This window comes from Filicampus tigris, chromosome 13 (assembly GCF_054856515.1).
Source record: "Filicampus tigris isolate MCC_2025a chromosome 13, RoL_Ftig_1.0, whole genome shotgun sequence".
Taxonomy (NCBI): domain Eukaryota; kingdom Metazoa; phylum Chordata; class Actinopteri; order Syngnathiformes; family Syngnathidae; genus Filicampus; species Filicampus tigris.
The window spans coordinates 10,446,919-10,460,424 of record NC_141229.1 but is presented as its reverse complement, the minus strand read 5'-3'; the positions used below and the strand labels follow the sequence as shown (position 1 = coordinate 10,460,424).

General features: G+C 41.5%; 1 protein-coding gene and 1 long non-coding RNA gene across 3 annotated transcripts in view; one reads left to right on the top strand and one right to left on the bottom strand.

Moving 5' to 3' along the window:
* The window catches only part of LOC147137538 (uncharacterized), a 21,404-nt gene extending 17,756 nt beyond the window's left edge, over positions 1 to 3,648 (bottom strand). The window contains exons 1-3 of the long non-coding RNA XR_015089328.1: positions 3,498 to 3,648; positions 1,557 to 1,650; positions 1,427 to 1,486 (exon numbers count right to left, since the gene is read on the bottom strand). This is a non-coding gene — a long non-coding RNA (uncharacterized LOC147137538). The remainder of the gene's footprint in view (positions 1 to 1,426; positions 1,487 to 1,556; positions 1,651 to 3,497) is intronic.
* slc35f4 (solute carrier family 35 member F4) overlaps positions 1 to 13,506 on the top strand; it is a 16,223-nt gene extending 2,717 nt beyond the window's left edge. The window contains exons 1-7 of one of the 2 annotated variants that reach the window (XM_086049678.1): positions 4,409 to 4,667; positions 8,569 to 8,869; positions 9,323 to 9,542; positions 9,625 to 9,750; positions 9,827 to 10,019; positions 10,832 to 10,921; positions 12,799 to 13,506. In XM_086049678.1, coding sequence (XP_085905804.1) covers positions 4,592 to 4,667; positions 8,569 to 8,869; positions 9,323 to 9,542; positions 9,625 to 9,750; positions 9,827 to 10,019; positions 10,832 to 10,921; positions 12,799 to 13,040 — 1,248 coding nt within the window. In that variant the 5' untranslated portion in view covers positions 4,409 to 4,591 and the 3' untranslated portion in view covers positions 13,041 to 13,506. Of the gene's footprint in view, positions 1 to 4,408; positions 4,668 to 8,568; positions 8,870 to 9,322; positions 9,543 to 9,624; positions 9,751 to 9,826; positions 10,020 to 10,831; positions 10,922 to 12,798 lie in introns of those variants that run through there. The other variant, XM_086049677.1, reaches the window with a different exon arrangement.

The window sequence follows — 13,506 nt, the reverse complement described above, 5'->3', positions numbered from 1 at the left end:
TTAAATTTTTATAACAACCTAAAGCCACCAGGAGAGGCATTCATCACAATAGTCGTTGTTTTATTCACACATTTTACAAGTCTAGTCGAAATTTTTCCTTCTTTGAGTCACTTTTAAGGACCAGTATATGTTATGAATACCAGCATAGTCAGGCAGTGTTATTTACATACACATTGTCCTGCATCACATGTGACTGATGAAGGTGAATGATGGGGTGTCGAGTGTGCTCTAGTTTCAGGCCTAAGGAGCAGGTGTGAATCATAATAACACCCATTCCCAGCCTAACAAAGACCACGCGTCTGCAAGCTGAGGGCTTTATTTGATTTGGGAAACATTTCAGATTTTCCGATAAGATATGCCATCTGTGCAGCTGCCGCCTATTCATCAAGTCATTTTTTTATTCAACAGAAGGTATACCCCAGGGCGTGGTAATTGTACAGATATTAAACATACTGTGATGGTTAGTGAAAAGCAGTCTGCATTAATTAATCATCTACTGTACATGCACAAAACGGATTTTCTGAAAAGTCACTTTTTTGAGTGCGAATGAGTATTGCTTAGCACAGCGTCAATGAGCATCAGTTCCCATAGACAAAGTGTCACATAAATGGAACACTGGGGCTCATCCCGTTTCGCCTATGGCGTAATGTTATATTAAGTAAGATCCTGTTGGCACTTTGTTGTTATTGCCACTTGCCATCTGTGTAGAGCTCGAATTTGCCTCTGAGGCGCTTGTGTACTATATTTCGTGACAAGGTCTTGGCTGTAATACATCATACCGTAATGGTGCTTTGAGGCAAAGTTATTGCAGCTTTTAACAAGAAAGAGGAAATTATCCCAACCTCAGTGATATGCACAAGAGAAATGGCAATTGAATTGACTTTCAAAAAAAAACGGGCAAAGTGCTATTCCCAGTGTAGCTGTTTGGCTCCTGCTGTTCCGCACGACAATAGCATGCAGTAAATGCCTCCTCAGCGTCACTTGGAAAACCATTAAAGTGATTTTCTTTGTAACTTGTTTTAAATGGCTAAATTAAAAAGGGGGCAACACAGTGGCGGAGGCACACTCCCTGCTGGCTGAACAGGCCTAATGCAGGAGAAATGACAGGCACTGCTCAGCAATGTGATTGTCCCATCACTGCTTTCACAGCAAGGCCACCTAATACACTTAGAGGGAAATTAAAATGAGAAACTACTTGCATCGTGTTTGAAAGTGCAGTCGAAGGGCATAGAGGAAGCAGGGAGGAATACACTACATTCTATAATTCAATCATCTTTTCTGTATGAAATCTATAAACAATGTTAACAGCAATAAATGTCTTCCTTAAACATTGAGCATGTTCATGCAGCTATTTTGAACATTCCCATGCTTTCTCTCGCAGAGCTATTTATAACAAGCCTAGTGTCGACAGGAACGTAAGCCTTGCCTGAATGACTCCTGGAGTGCTGCTAGCCTCCACAGTCTCCTGGGAATCTGTGAAAACACCCTGTATGTAATGGGTGCAATGTTTCACTCTTTTCAATGTTTCACCACAGGACCTTAGATAATATGCTGACCTGTACTCACGATCCTGGGCGCTGTAGCCATATTGATGATGTTGATGTACTTCCTCGTCAGGTGATTTCGGAGAGTCGGCCAGCTTCAACTTCGCTGTAATTAAATACTATAATTAGATGATATTATGGCACAATAGAGTCAAGTTTAGAATGGTCTTTCTCATTTTACGAGCGGGCCTGAGTACTGTGAGTTGCCTCACAGTGCCCTTGTAGACTCCATGAGTGCACAACATCAATAAGATGACCTTCAACACCCTCTAATGAAATGAAGAGTTTATGTTTACTCTTTATTTGTTGCAGCATATACATAGGTATATTGATTAAAGCAGCATACACACAGGAAGACAGGTCTTCCTTTTTAACATTTGGTCACTCGTAGAGACAGTTCAATTGTCATGCACAAGGTCAGAAGGCATGACAAAAATAATAATATTCCTTAGCAATTGGTTAGACAGCAAATGTATGCATTTGCAGTATTGTTGCAATGTTTCTAAACTAAGCCTCCTTTCCAAAAGTTAGGGTCTGTATGCACTTTGGATCCAAAATGGGTTCCAGTGCAATTTTTACCAGCTTAAAATCTGAAAACAATTAACCATTAAGCAAATAGCCTTTTGATTCATGTTTGTTTAAAAAAAGCCTTCCTCTTGGAGTTGCCCCGTGATTGTGTAGATTTTTAGTTTTTTTCCCTCCTCGTTCTCTGGCTTCCTCCCACGTTCCAAAAACATGCATGTTCAGTTCATTGAAAACTCTAAACTGTCAATTTGTGTGACGTGCAAATGTTCCCTGCGATTGACTAGTCCTGGGTGTACCCCGCCTATCTTAAAATCAGCTGTGCTATAGGCCCCCAGCTCAGCTACGACCCTAATGAGGATAAGCTTTGTAGAACATGGATGGATGGACTTGAAATGCACTGTATCTACTATTTTCTTATTCACCACTAGGTGCCGTCATCCTCCATAGTTCCAACTACAGTATAGTACTTGGAGGGCAAAGTGAGCGCAGACACGTCTGAGAGTAGAAAATGAGAGATGATATTTGATGACTAGATGACCATCTTCTTCCCATCCTTCATCTTTCTTCCTCATCCTCATTGAGATATTTAGCGACAGAGAGGCTCTAAAAAAAGCCACATATGATTGAGAAGTGTTTGGAAATCTAAATGACAAAAGGGTCTAATAAAAGGATTCAGTAGATGGAGTTGCAGCTGTTGCTTTGGGGGTTAAGAGGGTAGATGCCTTATTATTTGCTGCTTTGATCTGTGGTACATCCACGTGGTAGGCATGTCCAGTGTAGTTTTGGTGGTTACAATGGATAGAGAGTTATTAATTCAACATTGTGCCCATTTCAAACTTCAGGCTGCCAGACAGACAAATGCCATGCCACTATGACCGAGCATACCATTATGATATAAAACAATAAATTCAGTTAAGATAGCTACACATACTATCATGCTACAAAATAATATCTACATTTTACAGCGCAACTACCGTCATTTTTCAAACCTACAGCCCCAAGCTATCTTACATTCGGAGTGACGGTGACAGTGCCTGTGCCAGACACATCACTCTTAATCAGATAGCGATTAGCATCCTGGGCTTTGCTGACTGGATGCTTTTGTTTGCCGTCCCTCTCTGTCTAGCTTTTGTCTCCACTCATCAGCAGGTCTATTTTTAAGTGACCCTCCTCTCATGGGATCCATCCTCCTATCTTCCACTCACACCAGAGCAAACGTTATAGCTTCAGCTGAACTTGCATGGCTTGTACATTTATTCATTCTAATGGCTGCAGGTTTAGGGTCCATTTAGCTGAACTTTGTTCCTTCATGGCTGCGCTCATACAAGATACAATAAAAGTGCACTCACAGCTATATATATCCCATAGAAATATTACATCACAGTATTGCATGTTTCTGTAATATGGCTTCAAACAATTAAAAGTCACCTTGGTATTGAATTATGGCCCTCACCAGGAACATTCCAAACAGTGACTTTGACTTGTTTTCCTCCGTAAGCTCAGACACAGCATACAAAATAATATGCTGAATGCTCTTGTGCAGTACTAGAATTTGGCTGGCTGATCTGTACTGCATAGAAGAAACGGATGAGTTATTCTAAATGGTAGTTGGCACACAGCTGGCACCATTTAAACTGCCTCTGATTAACCACGAATAAAGTTCAGCTGTTAAAAAAAAACCAAAAAAACACTGTGGTCCCTCCAGGGTGACCTAGGTCGTGTACTATTGAGTGCCCTTTTTTTCATAGCATTGCCAATGCCGACTTAACAAATGGATTAGTGGCCAAAAACCTAAGCACAGTACCCTCATCTATGCCGTTTCTAAAGATCGGTTCGATGATGTTGAGGATATGCGCAAACATACTGACAACATGTGAAAGCCAAAACAGGACAGAGGGCAAAAGTGTGCAGCTGAAGACAACGGGGGAGTGCAGAGAGAAGCCTGCTCAGGTAGAAAGAGGATGGGAAGCACTAGAGGAGAGGAGCTAGCGCAGCATAATCAGCCAGGGCTGCTTGGTTACCATCCAAACAAAGCTGCTGATTTGTGGAGCAAAAGAGGAGGGAGGGGTAAAGCGAGTTGAACACAGACAAACGAGGTGGGGGTGGCGAGGATGGAGTGAGATGAGGGTAGTGATTGCGCCATGCCACACACACTTGAAGCTCAGTCTCCCTTGGAGACAGTGGCAGCGCTGGATCACGGCATGACATTGCAACAGTAGCGCCGCCAGTCAGCTGTGTCACTACTGTCCAGACAGAGCGAGACAGAGGAAGTGTGCAGAGAGTGAGCTGGGCCGGACTGGAGTGCTGAGGAGAAGAGTTGACAGATCTCGGAAGCGGACAGGCTGAGTTGTGGGGGTGGGTGGGGGGCTAAGCGAAGATTGTGAAGAAGAAGGAAAAGAAAAAGAAGCGGAGGAGTAAGCATGCACGGAGCGAGGAGGAAGAGCTGCTGAGCGTGCATGCACATTCACACACATAAATAGACTTCCCAGGGAAGGGCAGTGTGTTGTGGCCCCCAGTGGAGGATGAAGAAGCACTCAGCCCGAGTGGCTCCTCTCAGCTCCTACAGCACTCAGGTCCTGACCTGCCCCATCTCTGAAGGTAACTCCAAGTTAACTCTACATCCTGTATAAAGGTTGTGTCTTTACATGTAGAATAAGTGAACTGTAAGCCATATGAAAAGAGAAAATGATTGCTTATGTGGCTTTAAGCACATACGGTATAGTTTTCATGTGAAGAATGTACCGGTACATGTCATGTTAGGGTGATGAGTTGAAGTTGTGCATGCGAAGCAGAAATACACACCTTTGCATCTTTGGAGGAAGATGTGCTGCATGCAGATAGATAGCCAGCAATGCATGGCCCAGCCTGGATGCAAAAGGAGGAAAAAAATCGACAAAAGAAACACATCAGCAAGTTTTGCTCACTTGTCCTTTCACACTATTGAGCATTTATGCTCACAACTCAAAAATAAGCAGGCGCGCTAAGAGCCTTCAACGTCTTCTAAATCCATTTTCTAATCTGTAAAGCTCACCTTTGTTTTAGAGATTGAAATAAGATACCGGTACCCTAATCCCCTTTCCGTAAGCATCATCAGCATCCCTCTACTCCTTAAGACGACTTATCAAGGTTGCACAATGCTGCTGACATGACCGTGAGCTCCAGCGGGAGTCCATCCATCAACGTCGCGATAAAACACACACCGGATTGAAATGCTGGGTTGGAGTTGCAGAGTGACTCACACAGTGAAGATGAGCTCCATTAAAAACAAGCCAGTAATGAACGATACTGTTCCATGCAGCACGTAGGAGCTGCTTGGTGAGATTGAATCAGGTTAGTGCTTTCAATGACCTTATTTGCCATCAGAGGAATATAGTGTAAATATGGCTGACCCTCGACTGCTGATGTGTTGACGTATGTTCAAATAGTGATTTGCCATGCTGTATGCACCACTTTGGGAACTTCTGAAGCAGGAACATTTGTGAGCAATAGCACAGCCTCATATGAGAGGAGAATGTTGGCCATGAGAGCTGCTTCTCTGGGGCAGGGGAATAGTGGAGTTTTAATATCACCGCATGTTGGCTGCAGATCAGCCTGTAGTGGCTTTTATACCTTAGGACTGAAGCGACTGCATCCAACACTAAAGGCTTTAGGATTTCTCTGTAATGTCAAACACAAACACTTTTTTGCTTGGAGGATGAAAAGAAGCAGACAATAATGGGGCTGCTGTACTCTTGCAGAATGACAGCAGACAGAACGGAATGAGACCCTTTCCTAAAATCCGTAAATTAGCGTATTTAGGTACTCAATCGAAATTTCATCTATGTACCCCTATACTAATCTTGATTGCAGTAATGATAATTTCTCCCTGTTTTCCAACAATACCAAAGAGACACAGACAAAGTGTGACGTCCTGGTCATTTTTATTTTTAACACACACACACACACACACACCTATACACACACCCATAATACTACAAATCCCAAGATGTACAACAACTGCTTTGTATTGTCACACACATTCCCTTCAAAAAGTCAGTGATAGGCATATCATTAGGCAAACACAGGCAAGAGGCCCGCAAACATCTCATAAAAACTGATTAATAACATTTTCTTAAATTTTAAGCATTTGGTATTGTTTTATTTTTATTTTACGTGCTTAAAACTAATCAGATCTAGTATGGTTGTTATGAGTACTCCGCCCTCCCTTCTCACGCAATGGACTATTCCATCTTCTAACTGGGAGTATGCAGGTTTGATTCAGGAAAAAAATAGCACTTACCAAAATAAACTCAAAATTACCAAAGGTTTCAACCTTTTTTCACAGTGATACTGCAAGGTTCAGCAAGAACCAGACAGTCTTGCCAGTTGCAGCACTGTTGTCAGTGTCAGCCAGGGAGGACGTAGATGAAGTGGAGGGTGACACCAGTGATACTTTTCATCACAAAGATGTAAGAAAGCAGTCAAGATGTTAATTAAATATTGATTCATGTTCTTATCCATTAGGGTAAAAGCAGTGAGATGACTTGTTAGATAACAATCCTCTAGGATTGTTCAGCTCAGGAAATGAGAGGAGAATGTTCTTAAATTCACACTTTCAAGTTGATAAAAGTCATATAGCTCACTTGAAAAATGGTAGGTTCAAAAAGCTGGAAATGTTTAAGCTTGTCAAGGTCATCTTTTAATGTCAAACACAAATGTTCTCAATCTACAGCACAAACAAAAAGGCATCACTGGTCCAATACTTTTGGTTGAAACCGTAACTGTCCTCGGTTCCTCTGTCGCAATATTCGTTGAGTGGCAATATTGTCACACAAGTAAACAAGTTTGTGGTGCAGTACTTAGAAAGACATTTTAAACACATTTATCCGTAACCTACATTGTGTCTGTCAAAAGCAAGTTTGTTAGATTACCTCCAGAGGCCCTTGAGTGTGGTGGTATTTGGCAAGCGCTCTATTGTAAAAGTTGAACTTTGAAAGAAGAATCGGGGCATTCTCAAAATAAAGCTAAAAACAAACATAACAGAGGGAACTGTACCGCGATTCACTCAATTAATGAAACTCTGACCATGCAGTATTCCAGTTCCAGTCGTTTACTTTACTAACCGTAATTCAGTCTTCGTGGCGTTAAATGTGGTATGGTGTCACTGATGCGCAGTGAAATGTTTCACTGTTCATTTATTGAACACCAAAGTTCCACACCATAATTATTAATTGACTTGATAATAACAAGCAAATAAAAAAATAGTTATTTACTAGCAATCTACTATCATTCAATTCATGGGTGGCTGTACTGTACTTCCAGTACTCGACTTCTTATTGATTAAAAAGAAAAACGTCCATCAATGCAATAGTGAGCACTGAGATGCTGTGCTATGCTAGAAGGGAGCTACTTGCAGGCAAGCACCACATGCTGAGCTGGCAGAGAGAGCTTGGGCAGCACAAGTCATCTTTGATTTCCTGCCCTGGTGTAAATTGATCACTGCATGCTGAAAGTTAAAGAATGTACCTGAACTTGTCGACCCATGTAAAGTACTGCGTTTAAGTTTTAAGCCAAATTCTAGTGGCACATTGTTGACTGCAGTCTTTTCGACACAATAAAAGAGTCAGTAGTAGCAAATGACATTCATTTGGGCTCCAGTCTAACGAGTGTTAAGACAGACAGTTTTCTGTGTGAGTGGAGGTCACATTAAATACTGGACTCTGAATGTGTTTTTTTTTTTTTTAACTAAATGTTTTGTCTGTATTTTCTGGTTGTGGTCCTGTCATTTCAGCTATGCAGTGAATAACTATTGCCCTTGGTGTATCAATGTACCTACCGTACCTGTCAATAATCTTACTTTTATTTCTGTTTAATTTATTTAAACTCATTATAAGCTCCAAGAGTGAAATTCAACTCACAACTCTGTATATTCTGTGTTTAATTTTACACCACACATGAAACAAAATCACACACCTGCAGACAAGCAAGCAGATGTGTCAATGTGAAGGAGTGTGAAAGCTGTGCTGGGATGGTGGATTTGATGCCTTGCTCACGGCCACATTGACAGGAAGCAGACTAGCATCTCTCCAACAGCCAATTGCCATTTCACATTTGTCCGCAGCAGGATTCAAACAGTGGCTCTCCATCGCCCAAGCCTACATCCTTGGAAATTTCTTCCTGCTGTCCCAAACTCAAAATCATTCATACTGTGGCCAAATTTTGAGATAAATTATTTTTTTTGTAATGCATTGAATGGGTCTTCTGGATGGAAGTGACACAACAAAGTGGCAAAAGACTGAAAGAAATTGTGTTACAGATATTTCTCAATATTGTATATCCACATCATGCAACACAGGTGTATTAAAATATAAATCCTCCAGTTAAAAAACTGTATTTTCAGTCTATTGATGTATCATATAGTGTAGCATGTGCACCCATGTATTTTTGGTTTCAAGTTTCTAGCAGCAGTGGCATTTTACCCATGTGACATTCTGAGAAAAACGGTTTGTTTTTCCATTAGGAGAGGATGGTTTGGAGTCTCAGGCCGAAACGCCTGGTAGTGAGACAAGTGTGGAGAGCCACCCGTACCAGACATGCACCAGCACAGTGCTGAAGGTGCTTGGTGGCTTGCTGATGGTGCTGTGTATCTCCTCCTCCTGGGTCGGTACCACTCAGGTGGTCAAGCTGACCTTCCAGTCATTCTCCTGTCCTTTCTTCATATCCTGGTTCAGCAGCAACTGGAATATTCTCTTCTTTCCTATTTACTACTCTGGACATGTGATGACCACAAGGGAGAAGCAGACACCCATTCAAAAATTCAGGTAATATGTTCATCCATCCATCCATCCAATGTCTATACTGCTTATCTTGTTAAAGAGGAAGTCAACCCAAACATATTTTTTCAAGAATATAGTCTATGCAAGCCCACTAGTTGAATCCAAATGTCTTGGTAAGAGGAAGAATTAGGACTTATGGGGACAATATCCAACTACTGATTATGTGTGCCTTAATACTTTTGTCAAAATTATAATGAGTGAAAGTGACAGCAGTTCACCTCCTATTTTATACCGTAGGTTATTATAATATCATGTCATGACATACGACTGTGCCCTGGTGCACAAAACAAGGTTGAAGGGGTTTGATGTAGAAGAACACAAGTAGCCTGACCTCAACCCAATCAACACTTTAGCTGCAAAGCAGAGACCAACTCTCAAGGAGACCAAATCCAGGTCTTCATGGAACAGACCATTAAGAGATACCGTGTCCTTTGACAGAGAGTGCAGCAAGCTGTTTGGCGAAGAAGGGATGACTCTGAAGCTTTTTGTAAAGCGAACAGCACCTTTCTCCATCCTGTGGACACTGACCAACTACTTGTACCTTTTGGCCTTGAAGAAGTTGACCGCCACTGATGTCTCTGCCCTCTACTGCTGCCACAAGGCCTTTGTCTTTCTCTTGTCCTGGATTGTCCTCAAGGACCGCTTCATGGGTGTCCGGGTATGTATGTATATAATTCTGAAGGAGAAAAAGATCCAGATAGCAGGAGAGCTGCCATCTCACTAATGGACCCTTTGTTTAGATTGTTGCCGCCATCATGGCCATCACAGGAATCGTCATGATGGCGTATGCTGATGGTTTCCATGGCGATTCCTTTGTGGGTGTGGCATTAGCTGTAGGCTCAGCCTCAACTTCAGCTCTTTATAAGGTGAGACCACAAACCACACAAGTGATGGGTCCAAGCAGCTGGTGTTAACCAACCATTTTGTCTTTTCGCCCTCCAGGTGCTGCTCAAAATGTTCCTTGGAAGTGCTAACCTTGGCGAAGTGGCTCATTTCCTCTCCACCATGGGTTTCTTCAACCTCATCTTTATCTCCTGTGTGCCCCTCATCCTCTATTTGACCAAAGTAGAGCAATGGGGCTCACTCTCCTCACTGCCCTGGGGATACATGTGTGGCCTGGCAGGACTGTGGCTGGGTGAGAATGCAAATACTGTACTTCCACCATAGAGGGGTGCAATGACACCATTACTTTTGTCGAACATCCATGCTTGAGGCTTCATGAAGTTGTTCAATAAGATAAATCACCACACAGTGGCAATACCGACATGCAAATGTGTGCAGTTTCAGTCTTAACCTTAAAGAGGTCAACTCATCCATATTTTTTTTCAAGAATATGTTCTATGCGGGCCCACTAGTTGAAACGAATCATTCTGATAAATATTGTGTTTGTGGAATAAGAGTTAATTTAACCCACCCGTTTTTAGCCATCTCTGGGGGTGGCCATTTTGTCACTTCTGTCAACTAAAAATGACATCAGAGTTGCTCAGGGCTCAGGTAACGACCAATCACAGCTCACCTGTTTTCTGAAGTTGAGCCGTGATTGGTCATTATCTGAGCCCTGAGCACCTGTGATGTCATTTTCAGTTGACAGAAGTGACAATAATGCCCCTCCTGGGATGGCTAAAAACAGGTGGATTAACTCTTATTCCACAAACGCAATATTATTCAGAATGCCGTCTTCCAACTAATGGGCCTGCATAGAACATATTCTTGAAAAAACATGTTTGGGTTGACTTCCCATTTAATACAACACAGCAGTTGTGCTTTTACAGTAGAGTAGGTGCTTCCAATCACTAGTGATTGTGCTGTTGGACTAGGTGGCTCCAAGTCACATAGGCGTTACAGAATGTAGTTCGTTACCATATTTGGACCAGCAGTGAATGACCTTACAAATAAATAAATCAGCTAGATATGTCAGCTATAATCATTCTATTGTGTCTTTGACAGTGTTCAACATTCTGGTTCACGTCGGTGTGGTCCTGACGTACCCCATTCTCATCTCCATAGGAACTCTACTCAGTGTACCAGGAAATGCAGGTGATGTTTCTTTATGTGGCTCAAATGTTGCCCTTGGTTTAGTTTACACTCTGTTCCAAATTAATTCGTGTTAAGTGAACGTGAAAGTTTTAGATTTTCTGGGGCAGTTTGTGCACATTGTTTTGACTGTCTATGTGGACCACTGATTCAATCTCAGAAAGTTTTGATCATTAGTTTCCCTAATTAGCTTAATTAAATGAGAATGACTGAGCGATGTTGCTCCACGTTGTTACTGATGGTGTAGTGGTTCACCATCATTCATAATTTGGAACACAGTGTAATTAATACTAGCATCACTTTACTGTATTGCAAAATCGAGAACTAGGAATTTTCAGTAGTGTCCGCATTTGTAGACAGCCACCTCTATACCTGCATTGTGTCATTAAGATAACATTATTATTAGTATTTAGAGATGAGAAAATGATTTTAAAAAATGCTGTATTGTGTAAAGTGAAGACAAATTTGTGCTTCCACATCTTTAAATAGACTCCCAATCAAATTTGCGGTAATGCTAGTGTTACCTTATGGAAGGTTTATGAATCGCTCATTCTTAAATTAGTTAACATTTTATAAAAACTTAATATGGTACATCTGAGACGCAAGGATGACCACCTGCTTGAGCCCACATAAGATGCTTTGCTGTATTTCATAAAAATATTTTGTTTTTAATAATCAGCTTTTCTTTTAGTATGATATATTTTATTTTACATTTCTGTTTTGCCATGTTAATGGGTAAGTATCGATTCTGAACTGTTGTACGTGACACAGTTGCATGCCATTATATTAGGTTTTGTATAGGCAAAGCAGCTTTTTTTATTCGTCTATAGCACATTTCATACACAAGGAAACTCAATGTGCTTTGTGTTGTGTTAGCAACTATCCATCCATCCAATGTAAGTTGGCTATTGTAAATCCCCACTGAAGGCCATGGTACCAAATGTGTCACGTTTTTGAGATGGAGGACCCAAATGCAGGGAGGCAAAAGAAGCAGGGGGTACTGAAGAAAATATTTACTAACAAAAACAAGTACAAACAAATCTATAAAAGTCCAAAACTCAAAGTAGCAAAGAACAAAACATAACACTGGGAGAAACAAAACAACAGCAGCAATGATCCGACAAGGACAGAACAAAAATAGGAACTTAAATACAAGCATACTGACAAGACAACGAGAAACACCTGGACGAGACACACAAGGTAGGAGGGAGCTGATTGGCTAACACAAGGGGGTGGAATGCAGACAGGTGGACACAATCATTGATGAAACAGAAACTCTAAGAAGACAAAACTAAAAAAGCCCGAACATAACAAAATGCATAGCCGGACTCTGAATGGATTGTAAAGTTGCACCAAATGCACCGGCTTCTTCTTTGCCCTATGGCAGACCTCCCCAACTCAGTACTTTTTATGTAATCTCATAAATACATCAATTGCATACATACATTAAATAAAATAAATAAATAAACACATTTTTAAAAAGAGTCTCTGGCAAGGGTGATTAAAATGGTTAGGTTTTATGCAATTGCAACCACTGTGAATAATAGGGTGCCCTGCACCTTTTCTGCTCAAGAAACCCAATCACCAGTGTTCAACACAGCCCACAAGTGAAATTGTTATCTAGAAGGAGGAGTGTCAGGTTTTCCACGGCAACATGAAATGTCTGCAGACCAATTCTTAGCTTTAGCCGTGGTAGACCATATGAAGGTCAGTGCAGGTTGCATTCACTTTTATTGATGATAATCCACATTTTCTTCACTCATCCGCCAACTCATCCCAGTACAGTCACTGTTTTTCTTTTTTTTTTCAATTAATCTGTATTTGTTTTTATTTTGTTTGTCTACCCTGCCCCACTGCCCCTCTTTGGTTCCTTACTGTAGCTGTAGATGTCCTTAAACACCAGGTGATCTTCAGCATGGTGCGCCTTGCAGCCACATGCATCATCTGCTTGGGTTTCTTGCTGTTGCTGCTTCCAGAAGAATGGGACTCGGTCACGTTGCGCTTCCTGGCCACCATTGCAGACAAGAAGTCAGAGGATCACAGCGAGGAGCTCACAGAGTCCAGCATGCACACGAGAAGCCGTAGTCGAGCCAACGGTGCCGTCTCCCTCCCGTTAGCGTAACGTAGTGAGACTCCTCTGTGAGCTTCTGTCCTCCACTGCCCACCCAAGGAGGGGGGACTGGAACACATGATGGAAACTATCTGCAAGACATGGCAGAGTATCAAGATTTTTGTCAAGGATGCATCAGATGTACCTGGCTCACTGCGAGAGTGATATTTATGAGTTTTGCAAATGAAAATGGTGGCAAGTGTGATTTACTTTCACGATAAACCTGCCACACTCGGTCCCTCACCCGCTGACTGACCTATGCCCTGCTCTGCTCTGCAGAATGTATTCTGTGAATATAAATCCTGGCAGGGACAGTTTGGCTATAGAATTAAATGTATTTATATTTATTTATTTATTTAGAGAGGGAATAATACATGTATTTATTTCAAATCTTATTGACATACATTATATTTAAGAAAGACTAACAGTTATCCTTACTTGAACGACAAGTATTACCTTTTGTTTGTTTTTCATATGA